The 15,239-nt window shown below is 34.4% G+C and overlaps 1 protein-coding gene across 1 annotated transcript in view; it reads left to right on the top strand.

The window, feature by feature from the left end:
• The window catches only part of LOC150089737 (RUN and FYVE domain-containing protein 2-like), a 399,341-nt gene extending 388,478 nt beyond the window's left edge, over positions 1-10,863 (top strand). The window contains exon 16 of the mRNA XM_090389637.1: positions 10,644-10,863. Within this exon, the coding sequence (XP_090245763.1) occupies positions 10,644-10,781 (138 nt within the window). The 3' untranslated portion in view covers positions 10,782-10,863. The remainder of the gene's footprint in view (positions 1-10,643) is intronic.
• The last annotated feature ends 4,376 nt before the right edge of the window (positions 10,864-15,239 follow it).

Genomic DNA, 15,239 nt, shown 5'->3' with positions numbered 1-15,239 from the left:
TTCTGTTGTAGTCTACTTGTCCAGGTTTTTGTGCTGTAGCTGAGGGGATCATTGCACAGTATAGTTGATTTGTAATGTGAATGTGAGATTTGTATTGTTAATAATTGTATACTGTTTCCATATGTATAGTGGATTTGCTAGATTTTTATGGCTAGGGGCCGCTTTACTCAATTAAAAAAAAAAATGAATACCCTTCACAGCAGCAATGCAAGGGATTTTACATTAGCTGGTGGACAACAGCCTTGGAAAATGGGGCCCACATCAAGATTTGTGTTCATCCCCAAGAGCCAACAACATAGCATAGTTTATTTAAGAAAGTGCGGACTCATGTTTTTTTGGCCATTTGGCAGGTAAACTACAAAAAAAATTTTTTGTGCTCACATTTTCTTATAACTGAAAATACATAATTTAAAAATTATGAAAAATGAATTTTCTTGCATTAGCACATGCATTCCCAAATGAATCCCATCATGTAACCTAAAAGTCCTCTTCAGACATTTGTTCACAAATGTCTTGATGTGGAATATGGTTTTTATACTTAAAATACTTTCCTCCGTTTGGATCAGAATGGACTCACTAATTAGCATTAGCAGTGGAAAATGATGCAAGAAAGCAAGCTTATACATCATCAGCCAATAAAAAAACACATCTCCCATTTCATCAATTCATTCTTTCTAATAGTTTGTCTAGTTCTTCCTTGAATTTATTTAAGCTATCAACTTCCACAACAGATGAAAGTTTGATCCAGCAATGCTAGATTTTTATGGCTAAAGGCAAAAACTTCTACACACATCTGTTCTAAACCAATCCTGCTTCATTTTGAATTTTTGCTCCCTCATTGTGCAGTCTGAGCAAGAGGAAGAATCTCATCAGCATTGAGCTTGATCAATCCATTCATAGCCTTAAACACCATAGTCAGTTCACCTTGCAGGTGCCTAGTCTCCAAATGCAGTTTGTAAAACTGAAGCCTTTCTTGGTAAAAGCACCCCTTTTTTCCTATTGCCAATCTAGTTGCCCTTCTCTGCACTCTTTCCAGCAGCTATACATCCTTCCTAAAATGAGGCCTTCAGACCTGTATGCAGTACTCAAGATGTGGCCTGACCATTGCCTTATACAATGGGATAATCACTTCCTTATCTCTGCTAGTAAAATTCCTGTACATTATTGACAAAATCACATGAGGTGTCCTGGCAACCTGTCTGCATTGCCCAGAGTATTTCATATATGACTGCACAATTACCCCAGATCTCTTTCATTTTCCAGTACCCTGAGCATAGTAATAGATAGTTGGTATACTAATCTGGAATTACTGTTATCCATGTGCAATATTTGCATTTGTCAATATTAAACTTCAATTGCCATTTTTCAACTCCTTTGCCTAACTTTTCTAGATACTGTTGCAGTAGCATACCGTCATTCCTGTAATTAACCACCCTGTACACCTTTGCATTGTCTGCAGATTGGGACATCAAGCCTGATATGCCTTCATGAATATCATTGATAAATATAGAAAACAACAATAGGCCATACACCGAACCCTGAGGGACTCCACTAACAACATTATTCCATGAAGAGCAGTGCCCATTGTTTACCACTCTGTCTTCTCCCATTCAACCATCCCTTTATCCATAGCAACATCTTACCATTAATGCCACACTGCTCCAATTTTTACAGAAGTCTTTATGTGCAATAGTATTAAATGCTTTCCTGATATCCAAGTATATGATATCAAAATTATTTTTTGCATCTAGTTCCTTTGTGACCACATCATAGTATCCACTCAAATTGGTCAAATAATATTTCTCCTTAAACCCATTCTGTGTCTGAAGTATAATTACCACATTTTCTAGTTGATCGTGCATTACTTCTTTTACCAGTGATGCCATTATTTTCTCCGGAACAGAAGTTAAACTAACAGGACTTTAATTACTTGTCACCCCCCCCACTTTGGGAATTGGTGATACATTTGCACATCTCCACTCCATAGGGACCTATCCTGAATCCAAGGATGCTCTCATAATTATGCTAAGGATATGCTTACTTCTTTCGCTGCCTCTATTAATGTAATTGGAATAGATACCATTAACCCCAGGTGCCTTTCTTATGTTTAACTTCAACAATATCTTTTCCACTTTCCTCTCAGTTATTACAAAATCATTTAGCTCCCTGTTAGAGTTTGATAAACTTCTGGCATCCCCTTCCCTTAAGAATTCCTCATGTCTCAATGTAGATTCAAAATATTCATTCAGTTTGTCAGCAACCTGAGCAGGATCATCAACAGTCAAACCATCGATATCAAGTGGACCAATTTGATTCATCATCCCCTTTCTTTTAGTTTACATAAGAAAGAAGTCTTTGCATCCTTTGCCAAAGATTTCTTATAATCTGCCTTCACTTGCTGACTTGAAAACAGACTAGTTTATGCCTACTGTATGCTTCTGAGCCACCTGATAATTTATGTACATCCCATGCATTTTGGAGTGAAAAGCCTACTAGTTTCTATGATTAATTCCTTGAATGCTTCCCATTTAGAATTTGCTGATGGTAACATCATCAGTTGGTCCCCTGTCTGAGACCACTGTAGTTGCCTTTATGAAAGCTAAAACTCTTTCATTTACCCTCCTATCCTGTCTGGAAAGTTAATATCCCCCATTATAAGACATTATGAATTACTGGTCCAGTCAGTTCCTCTGCACAGTTATCCATTGTACTCATCAGAATCATTAGACCTACAACACCTTTCTACTCTCATTTTTGCTTTCCTGGTGGTTATGTCACACCAAACTGACTTAACATTTCACTGGCCACCCATGTCAACTAGATGCACTGCTGTAGATTTTATGTGCTTCTTAAATAATAGCATACCCCTCCCTTCTCTTATTCTGCCTGTCCTTTCTGTATACTTGTACTTCTCATATTCAAATTCTTCATCCCTTATATCCAGGGTTGTAGTGGAGGGTATATGCGGGTATACACCATGGATTTTTGGTAGGTGAATAGTGTATATCGTCTGGTTTTTGAAAGATTTGAAGAAAAAATATTATTAAAATTTAATTTCAATGACCATCTGAAGTTTTTCACATGCTGATTACCAAAATACAGAATATTATGCTGAAAAATCTCGTTTTATTCTATGCAACCGAAGCGAATTCGATTAGCCTGATATGCACAGTATACTCTGCTTTTTGTAACATTCATAGAGTATACCTTCTGATAATTTTACGACTACAGCACTGCTTATATATGGGCGCCTCCGTAGCCAGGTGGGAAGGAGCAGCAGTGCGTAGCACACGCTTCTTGATTAGACCGGGGTTCGAGCCCGTCACCACCAAATACGAAGGACGCGGAAAGGTCAGGGAATGACCACCGCATATCCCGGAGCAATATGGCCTTAGTTGCTAATGCTCCTAAAAACCAAATAACAACAACAACAACTGCTTATATCTGCGTGACAACACGTCTCTGATATTGCAACAACACCTGCACATGATGTCTTGACCAGCATTTCAAATTCATCAAACTTATTTATTATGCTCCTAACATTGGTGTACATGCAAGTATGCATGCACCTCTTAGTTACCCTAACACAGCCCATATATTTACTTGTTTCATAATAACTTCCAGCAGTCCTTGAAATCCCTAGCACTTTGCTTTCCAGGCTTCTGCTCGTTCCAATTGAAGCAGTGCAAGAATCATTTTCACCTCTGCATGCAGCTATTGTTAATCAATTAGTCTGTGTATCCCCTCAAGCTATCAATTTTTTGACCCACTTAACACTTCCTCGATAACATCAGCAAATATTCTTGCACCCTTTCTATTTAAGTGTATCTTATCCATGTAGAAGCAGTTGTAGTGGAAGTTGTGCTTGTTAACAGTTCCTGTTAACAAGCACAGACCATGCTGAGAAATATAAAATTCTACCCCATGAGCCTTGCACACTCTCTCCAGGCTGAACAAGGCTCTCATCATATACTTCCTCCTATCATGTCTGGGCAGAATTGCAGACACTAAAATTTTACCCTAACTCGACTTTTTTTTTTTAAACATTGCTCTGTACTTGCTAAGTAAGTCTGCAGATCTCTTACTCTTAATGTCACTAGTGCCAACATAGGCAGTATCAACTTTTTTGCCCTTAAAAGATATCTGCTCTACAACGTCATCAACTTTTCCCCCTGGCAGACATACTCTGATCCTATTCCACTATTTCTTTTTGCACAATATATTTCCAATTTCTCTGTCAGTGGAGTCACTGACAACAATTAGTTTCTGTGTTACCCAATGCATTCTGTCTGGTCGGTTGCCACTGTCTTGCATGATGATCAAGGGCAAGCTCTAGCAATGATGTGGGTCACTGAGAGCTTGTTGAGTTCTCATAAAGGGCCATAACAACACTGAGTCGATGCCTAATATCCTCAAACTCCTTACATCGAGCACAAGAAAAGACTCCCCCTTGGTGATATATCCCATTTCTGATAGATGGATGCTGGTTCACATTGATTCAACTGCTTCCCACAGTTGTTGCAAATTGGATGATTGTGGATTTTTATTCCAAACAGCTCATTTCCATTCATCCTACAAGTGCTCAACTGGATTGAGATCTAGTGACTGGTGGCTACTGCAGTAGGCTGATTTTTCCTTATGTTCCTGGAATCAGTTCTGTACAATTCTGGCTTTATGACATGGCACATTATCCTGTTGGAAGAACCCACTTACAGCCATGAAGAGATGCATCTGGTCAGAAACAATTTCCAGGTAACCTGTGGCATCCAAATGTTCTCCACTGTTGTCAAGGGGATCAGTAGGGACCATAAAAACAGTCCCTATTCCATTGCCACCACCAGCCTGCATTTTTATCACCCATCAGGATGGATCTATAGGCTTGTGCTGATTTCACCATATTCTGGCTTTTCCATCAGTGACAGCAGAACCAGGATTTTTTTTCCAGACCAGACAGTGTTATTCCAATCCTCCAGTGTTTGTGTTTCTGAGACCACTGTATCTTCTTGTTTTTTTTTGACAGGAGTGGAACTTGCTTCGGTCTTCTGCTGTGATACCTGATGCATGGCAAGATATTATAAGTTGTGCATTCTGAAATATCTCTTTGGTTACCTCTGTTGTACTGAATTATTAAATGACTGACTACAACCTTTCTGTTACTCTAAACAAGTCTCGACAGCTTTTATTGGCCACTTTTTTCAATGAGCTGTTTCTGACCACAAGATCACCACTGGCTGAATGGTAATTGGTTATTGGACCACTCTTGATACATCTGAGACACGGTCATACATGTAAACCCCAGCAGGGTTGTAGTTTCTGAGATAGTGATATCAGCATGACTGGTGCCAATTGCCACTGTGTGCCCCAGTCCATTAAAAACTATGATCAGAGTTACTTAAATCTTTCATCTTGTCCATCTCATGGATGTTGTATGTGTAAATTGTACACATACAACATCAATCTGCTTTATATCACATGATATGAACACATGATGCTATTATTGAAGGAGCACTCCATTTCACGAAAAGGTAGGTTTAGCTAATATGAGTGGTATCAGGAAATTCGTACCCTGACCTAGATAAAAACCTCAGTAAGAAGATGCCATTTTTAATATAAGTTGCTACATATTCAATAACTAACATGTGAAATTTCATTCCCATAGGTGATTGTACACTAGAGGTGGAGCCCGTAATCTGAGGAAGGACGCTATGGTTGACAAAGTGGAGTATCGAGCAGTGATCAAGTTCCTGCATTTGCAAGGCAAGAAAGCTCAGGAAATTGACAAAGAAATGAAAGCTGTGTATGGGCAGAATTGTCCATCCTATGACACTGTAAAAAAGTGAAAACGGGAGTTCCAGTGTGGTCATACAAGTGTTTTTGATGAGCTAAGAGAAGGAAGGTCATCATTACCACAGACAGTGAGATGGTTGCAAAGGTTGAGCAGCTGGTACTGAGTGACAGACATGTGACAATACATTTCATCGCAGATACAGTGAGAATTAGTTGTGGGTCTGTCCACAGCATTTTACATGACCATCTGCACTTGTCTAAGGTTTCCACACGATGGGTTCCGAGATTGCTGATGCCTTTGCAGAAGCAATGTTTTCACCAACTGTTGGATTTGTGTACTGTGGATGTTGAGAACTTTTTTGATTGGTTGGTGACAAATGATGAATGCTGGGTGTACCAGTATGATCTCCAGACTAAAGACATGTCAAAGCATGTCTCAGGAAGTGGAATCATGGTTTCAGGCAAAAAGTGCAGACTTCTATGATCAAGGCATTAAACAACCGATCCATAGACTAGAGAAATGTGTTACTATACATGGAGAGTACATAGAAAAGTATTAAAGTTCCTGTGAAGTTTCACTTTTCTAGGACTATTATTTCTATGTAAGGGTACAAACTTTTTGATATCCCCTCATAAGGTGACTATTCAGTGTATGTCCAATAATGGCTTTTCTTGGCAAAAATTTTCCAAGATTGGATGAGATCAGTGAGAACCATTAGGGAGCAGGTAGTCACTCTAAACCCTTCATTTTTGTCAGTGTGTCTAAATTCCAAAGCACGAAAAAAATACATTAGAATTCAACTCTGGAATAGAGGCATAGGGAAAATGCAAAGAAGACAAAATCATATTTTGGATTTGATTGTAGCACAAGAACATTGCTATTATATCATCATCATCATTATCATGATATTATTATTATTATTAGCATTAGCCATATGGTGGCAAGGAAGCCTGAGGCTTATGCTGCACCAGCCGAAAAAAAATAATTTGAGTTATCCTGAGAGAGAGAGAGAGAGAGAGAGAGAGAACAAGAGTCAGAAGTAGAAGGGAATCACCAAGAAAAGAAAAATGATGATATCCAGCTCAGGACCTTGGGTGTGCCAAGCCCATACTCACCAGATGTTAGCCCCTGGGTGAAATATATCTTCAGTTAAAAAAAAAAAAATCAGAATTCCAATCTAGTGAAGAATATTTGTTTATATATATTTTTTCTAATATTAACAAGATATTCTTTACTTTTCTTTTTAGTGTGATACAGTAGACTTTCAGAATAATGGCACTTTCGGGGTTCAAGGTGCTGTTATTTCTATTTTTCCGTTATCTAGAAAGTTTTATTTTTAATATATTTAATGCAAAAATAATGAGGCTAAATAAGAAATAGAGAGATTAAGAATGTAATTTTATTAACTGCACATAAAAAACAAACATGTTGACAATCCAATGTTATATTCTGCTATTAATACACTCCTGCTTACACCCTGTTCTATTTTCTTTATTATATCAAGTTTAGTCTGCATGGGTAGCACAGTGGTATCATCACCATCCTTCCCACACCAGGTGGAATAGGCCTGAGTTCGAATCCCGTCGATGACACGAGAAACTTTTATGGACTTTTTTTCACTCTCAGCTGAGTTAGTTGGTCTCAGGCATAGATAGCAAGGTTTTCCCCCTTGGGTTGTTCATCCACAAAACAGGCAGATTGACCAGAGAACACATGCAGTTTATAGACACAATACACATGGGTATATACATACGTATATGCACAATATACATATGAATTAACTTTCTGGGTGACCCTAATATAACAGTTTGGATTATATCAAGTTTGTCACTAAGCTTTAATGTTGTTCTTTTCTTCTCTGTATGAGGTTTATTAACTTTAGGAGCCATAGTGAGGGGTTTGTGATTTAAAATAAATGTAAAACAACAGCATGATCCATGATATTAGTACAGAATTCACTTTAAAAATGGTGAACATAAACAAATACAGTAATCACGTGACTTGCCATTTTCTTTTTTTGGCATTGCAAGACATTGTGAACTGTATGTAAACATCTGATCTCAGTGTGCCGTTAGCTCAAATGTTCCATTATTTGGTGTGCTGTTATTTTGACAGTCTACCTTATCAATGTTTGATAAAGCAAATGTAATTTTTTAGACAGGATCTCCATAAATTCACAATTAAAAACATATCTTAATGGAATTACTTAGCGAATGCTTCCCAAAATTTGTAAAATTCAATGTGCCTAAAACCACTCCGTTGTTTGAATTTCATTTTCACTCTATTCATAACCAAAATGAGAACAGTGATTTGATAGTTGATGATACACTGAACTTAATCAACACATTTAAAGAAAAAAGAGAAAATTATTTTTTTTGTATCAGTTTAGGGATTACCTTGCAATTACATATTAACTACATTGTGAATAAGTTTCCATTAAAGAGAAAAACACTGTTGAAAAATGAATTTTTCTTTCATTTGCTGATGTGTGGTATTGTTTATCTTCATCGTACTTATGCAGGATAATGAAATGAAATATAGATATGGATTAAATTCAGAACCAATTCATAACTCTTTAGTTAAATGATGTTTCAGCTATTACCAAAATAGAACTCAATGTTCATGAAAAATTGACTAGGTTAGCCAGTATGTGTGTGAAGTAGATGGAATTTTGATGTATGGTAGTATATGTAAAATTTTTGTTCATCCTTATTCTTCCTCATAGCAATGCAAACTTGAGCATGTTTTTAGTCTTTTCTAAAAGAGATTGGGATTCTGTCATCCATATTTATAAAATGTTAGTCCATTTCAGTTGTAAAATCCACAGCGGCGTGTCTACTATGAACAGACATTTAGTACAGATTTCATTCAAACAGCAAGGAAGGCTACTGCAGTCTCTGGTTTTATTTTTCATATCACAACAATAGCCATCTTGTAAATGGAAAGTTAAATAAAAGCAGTATTGTGGGTATTTTCTGAGATATTTGAACTAATCAGAAATACAAAGACATTAGTAATTAGTGGGCTTATTGTTTTCTGCTTTTATAAATTTCAGCTAACAAATCACAAGAATTGTGTATAATTTAATATTTTTAAAATGTTTTTGAAATTAAGGATGACATATCTAGCAGAATTTATCCATTATAAATTTACATAAGATAAGATAAGATGAAGATCATTAAAAAAGTTTTTTATTTGTTTTGAATAGTTTCATTATATTTGATTTCAGATTTGAGTACACAAAATTTGTTTGACTTGAATGGTGCAAGCTGCTTGCTTTTCTTTTTAGCCAGTTGGCAAAAAAATATTGTTTCATTTTATAGTTTAAATAACTATATTATACATAATTATATATACATTGTGTATATATTGTGACAAACAGTATGCATGTTGTGTGTTATAAATTTAAGTTATACTAACTTTATAATAAAGTCAACTGTGCGTCAGCTGAGCTTAAGCAGTTTTTCAAAACAATGTTCAGCATGATGTGCCTATTTAATCTGGAAGGTCCAGATTTGGCTGGTAGGTGGCTAACAAATTTAATGTTTTTAACACTTCCACACTAAATATTAAAAAAAAAAAAAAAAAAAGTTAGAAAAAGTGGTTATTTGCCAAATTTGTTTGGTTTGGAAATGGGTAAAAAGGATCTCTCTCTCTCAAAATTGCTGATTGGAGTGAAATTTTATATGAATAGGTAAATCATGCTTGAGACTTGACCTTTCTTGACTTTTCTCTGTGGAACAGAGAGGACAAGACAATGAGGGAGAAAAAATCTGTTCATATTGTTGTGTAGAGAAACACTGTAATGGGGGTCTGGAACCTGTAAACATACTAATGCCAGAATTCCTCAAGTAGACACTTTTCATTCCTGTTCAGCCTTTCTCTTATCACTCAAACTAAAGGTAAGATATGGATACCACACATGATCACTGCATTGAATAATTAAACTTCTTTGTTTTTGTTATTAAATTATACAAATAAATAATATACATAATTTGTAAAATATAAAGTTCTACTCATACCTTTTGATAGGAAAATTCTTCAGCCTGATGCTCACAACAAATTGATCCAATTAATACATTATGTGAAAGGACTAAATTTATAACACGATATTATGCTTTTTAAAATATTGTTAATATATACGAGTTTCTTGATAGTTGGTGATACATGAGTCCATGTTCCATAAGGTAAAGGTCCACGAGTCCATGAGGCAAAGGTCCATGAGTCTGAACATGGACTCATATTCAGACTCGTGGACCTTTATGCGCATGTGTAAATAGCACTATTTGCATTGGTTAACAAAAATAATCTCGTCACGGAGCACTAATTTTAATTTAATTTTATTGCATAAGAGAGTGGATATTGTTAAGTGTCACTTTACTTCTTGTGAGCACGGATCATACCAAAATAACCTAGTCCCTTATAAAGAAGTTTAGTCAAAAATATTTTAAGTAATTTTAACAATTGTCTTCAGTTTCCAGTCTATTATTGCTGGTTGGTTTAGTTTTGGGTGGGTTGATGTACATCTTTGTTCTTCCTTTTGGCAGTGAGTAGATAATGGAAATTGAATACAAGATTAGTTTTTAAGAAACCTGTATATATTAACAATATTCTAAAAAGCTTAATATCGTGTTATAAATTTAGTCCTTTCACATAATGTATTAATTGAATCAATTTGTTGTGAGCATTGGGCTGAAGAATTTTCCTATCAAAAGGTATGAGTAGATCTTTATAATTACAAATAGTACTTAAGTAGGAAGGATTGAGCTTCATTGCTCTTATATTTTGAAACCTAAAATAATATACATAAGTATTTTAAAGTCTTAATATGTTGAATGTTAATCATTTAATATAGCATCATTGTCGTCACTGTGGAGAGATATTCTGCAATGCTTGCTCTGACAATACCATGCCTTTGCCATCATCTGCCAAGCCAGTTCGGGTTTGTGACACTTGCCACACTGTTCTATTACAACGCTACTCTGCTACATGAAGTTGCCATCTTTCTGGGACTGGTAACTGATGAACCAGGACTTCCTTTTGCTCAAATCCTGGGATTATATATATCAGTTTTATTTCCCTCGTGTATATATTGAATTTGAAAATGTCCATTTACTTTTTACAGATGCCTTGTCATAAGAAGATCAACTGTAATCATTCTTCAGAAATTCATGACATACTGTAATTTATATAGTAATTGTTATATAATCTCAGGGTTTTGCTGCAGGTTAGTGTTTTGTTCTAGAGGTTTTTTATTATAATTTGAAAACATTTTATGTGGAATGAAACATTTGTGATTAGGAGAAACATATGGTTTGAATAATTAAAAGTTAACCAATTTTCTATCCATGGAACATACTTAAGAATTTTAAAATGTTTATAGTCAGGTCTTCTTATGATATTTATTCTGAAATAAATCCTGCTTTAGCTGGATAATATTTTATCAGTTTGTCTTCCAAAGAATTTTCACTTTAATTTTTTTGTGTATCTATTTTTATATTTTATATGGATATTGAAAATATCAAATAAAAAACAGAGAAATATTATTCCATTCTCACTGACTCTTAATTATCTAAGAAATAGGAGAGGAAATGAAGGGGACAAAAATCATTCCAAACACTTGAAAAAAAAAAAAAGTGTGTGTGTTTCTACATATGTACAAGCATCATTAAACACACAAACAGAACAACAGCCTCCACCACTTCTCCACTGCATGCAGCTTCTTTTATTCATGATTTTGAATGTGTTTTGGTTGTATCACTGTTCATAATGAAGCCACTTTTACATCAGTATTTTAAAGTTTTGTGCATTCTCAACATTCACATTTTCATAGCCTTTCTTCTAGTGCAACAATAGTATAATTGAGCTTTTCAGATACACTTCATCCAAATAATCAACTTCCTCATTTCCTGGCATAATTTTCTTTTTGTCTGTTATTATTTCATCATGATAGGCTTCGCTCAATTCCACATCTAACTAAATTTTGCCCAACACTGTTAGGCTATTCCAAAAAAGTTTTTAGATTGGCACTTTCTTAACATGTTTTCAGGGTGTTGTCACTGATTTAGGAAAGTCTGAATTCATATTCATTTGGAGACTAGAAGAATTATTCAAGGCCCTTCAATTGAGACTGTAGTTAGTCAATCTTAAGGAGAGAGAGAGAGAGAGAGAGAATAGGTCCTCCCTTATGATCTATTTTGTGCTTTTCAGTCACAAACAACATACAGATTTTCATGTGAACACACTTGTATAGACGTAATAATGAGAAAGCTCATGTGAAGTGGTCATTGCACGAAAAACAGTCCAAAACAACCACTCCTGATCTTAATGCTGTTTCACATAGAATATGGAATTTCCTCCATTGGTTTTTATCAAGGAATTTTTGTTGTTCAAAAAAGAATGATCATAAATAATAATAAAAAAATCTTCCAAATATTTCTGATTTATGTGTAGTACCATATTTGCATGAATTATGATCAATTCAGAGATGTTTATAGTTACTTTAGTTTACATCATTATGTCTTACATTAAGACCTGAGTCAGTGGGTATCCAAACCACTGCAGTAACCAATCAAAACATCAATACTGTTGCTACTATAGTACATGAAGACTGGTGTATAGCTTTAATAAGCCATGAACATATCTTTAGGTAGTATTTGTATGATACAAATTACCATTTACATAAGTCATTATGTGCACATTGGGATCTGCTTGGAGATGAAAATAATTGCTGAGAGTGGTGATGACTTCTTGATGAAGATTATAACAGCAGATATGACTTGATTTTAGCATTATGATTCAGAGGACAAATAGTAGCACTCCATACATATGGGTATCTCCAACTTTCTCAACAATGCAAAGAAAATAAAGGTGCTGTGAATTACTGGTTAAGTTTGAGTCTTAACTTTTTAACAATACTTGGAATATTGTACCAGCATATTGTGCTATCCCATATAAAAGTTACTCTCTAATATTACTCATTTTAAGAGACCTAGGCTCAAATCTTATTAGAGACCAAAACAAATGTCTCTTCATTGAGATTGCTATATTTAACTAACCTCAGGGAGAATGAGCAGAATAGTTTAAAGAGGGAAAATGCTAAATCCATATGTGAGTCCTATGAAAATTTAGTTTATTGCAGGACTAATTAGGTGATGCAATTCACTATCAAGCAAGTACAACACTGAATTTAACTGTCTGGGTTTCTGGATTCCTGCAAAATTTATCCTGTTTCCCATGTAAACCGTATTACAAGCATTCCAGGAAATGTCCTTTCAAAATTATATTAGAGACAAAGTTTTTCCTCGCAACATGCAAATAAATCTGTGAAGACATGCTTGAATGAACATATTATACAATAAACTATACAGTTTATTGTATAATATGTTCATTCAAGACCAATGACTACTTTGGTCATAGTGCACTATGACCAAAGTAGTCATTGTGCCCAATTCCAACCAACAAAAAGCTAATGCCAAATGCTAATGTTACATAAACAACACCTGGAATCCTATAATGTCTGTCTTTCCTTTTTCCTACACTAATGAAAAAAAGGGAAAAAAATAATAAAAAACAAATAAAAAATCACAAACTAAAACAAAAAGGATGAGGCTTTATTATCTTAATACAATGAATGGGCCCCTGGTAGCCATGTTAGCAAGAGTGCAAGGCTGTACTGAGTGGAGTGTGCGGGGTTTGAGACCAGCTGTTGGTAGTCATGGATTTCCTCCTCAGTATCTTGAGTTAGTCAGTCTCAAGACCGGGTGCTATTAGCAAGTCAAATCCAAGGATCCTGACTAGAAATGCATTCGAAATAAATAAATACAATGGATGGATGGAGGATGCCATTTCTATTTCTAAAGGACATGTAAACTACTAGATTTTTACAAATTTTCAAATAATGGTAACAACATTGGGTTATATGCATTACGTTGAATGAGGACCATCAGAATTTGGATGCATTTTAAGCTAAATAAATAATTAAAAAGTTATGATCATATTTTTTTGAACTGTCCCCCTTTTAATATGTTAGCTTATAATATATAATGGAAATTGTACTCCACTCATTGGTAATCATAGTCCTCTAAGCAGATGAAGTGCAGTAAGCTAAACATCCTAATTTTCTTAGTTGAAAAGTTAACTATGGACACAATTCTTGTTTGCTCATCTACCTATCCAGTTTTGGAGGGATAAGATAATTAGAAGAGGTGGGTCACTCATCTCAATTTCTTTTTTTATGTGAAAGATAACTTGAAAATAAAATGGTTTTGAATTCCAATTTTATTGAATTAAAGTATGTTCAAGAAACAAAAGTGAGGTGGAGGATGGTGCCCTTCATGCACTTCTGATTGCTATTTTTAAAAATAGCAGAGGATGCAAGTAAGCACTGTAGCTTTTGAATCAGCCAAAAACAACAAAAAGCAAACTCCATTATTGTTTCATTGTTTTTTTTTTTTTATACCATGATTGTAGCTGTAATAGATTATATCATTGCTATGTAATGTATCATATTATATGACTGCACTAGATTACACCTCAAACTTTGTTAAATAAACATTTTCAGTAATCTGGTTTGTTTTTTTTTTTTTTTATAGTATATTCTGAACTGTCAACATTAATTTGATTATACATATAACAATAAACAAACAAAAAATACTGCAAATTAAATTAACAAAGCTGAAGAAAGGGAAAATAAAAATCAAAAGAGGTTATGTAGGGGAAAATAAAAATCAAAAGAGGTTATGTAGGACAAAATGAATACATATGTAGATGCAATTGGAAAAGCAGTTTGTGGCTACATTACTAAACTCATTCAGGGCATAAAAAATAGGAGAGCTGTTTTAATAAAAGAACAGCTTTTGGGATTTTCCTGCTTTTAATATGGTTAATCCATAAACTGAATAATATATCTGTGGATAATCAAGAGTCAATTAGAGATATTTTTTAACACTGTGATGGTAGATCATTTGTAATAAAAATTTATTGGAAAAAAATGTACATATTAGTAGAACTATAGATTTTTACTTTTTTATATGCATACCTGTTTATATGTTACATCTATTTTGTTATATGTGACTAATTTTCAAAATACACAACTATTTAACCAGTAAGTTGTATTTGATAGTTGTAATATATAAATAAAGAAATTCATTGAAAAGAAATTTAAATAATATGTATATTATACTGTCAGAGTTCTCCTGTAAATGAGCAGTTTGGATAATATTAAGCATCTGGTAACCTGGTAACAAACTTTTTAAATTAACAGATAAATTCGGTATTCATTTCTCACTTCATATTTTTTGATATTTACCACTTTTTCATTTTATTCTGTGTCTGGTTTTCCATTTTACATTATGATACTTGAAATTAAGGATTTAAAAAAAAAAAAAAAAAAAAAAAAAGCTCTCTGGTAATATGAAATTGTTTTGGACTCTTAAAGGAGTTATAAAAT

The sequence above is a fragment of the Mastigoproctus giganteus genome, chromosome 2, assembly GCF_048544385.1.
Source record: "Mastigoproctus giganteus isolate SK-2022 chromosome 2, ASM4854438v1, whole genome shotgun sequence".
Classification (NCBI taxonomy): Eukaryota; Metazoa; Arthropoda; class Arachnida; order Uropygi; family Thelyphonidae; genus Mastigoproctus; species Mastigoproctus giganteus.
Note: the sequence above shows the minus strand (reverse complement) of the source record. Positions and strands in the feature narration are given on the sequence as shown.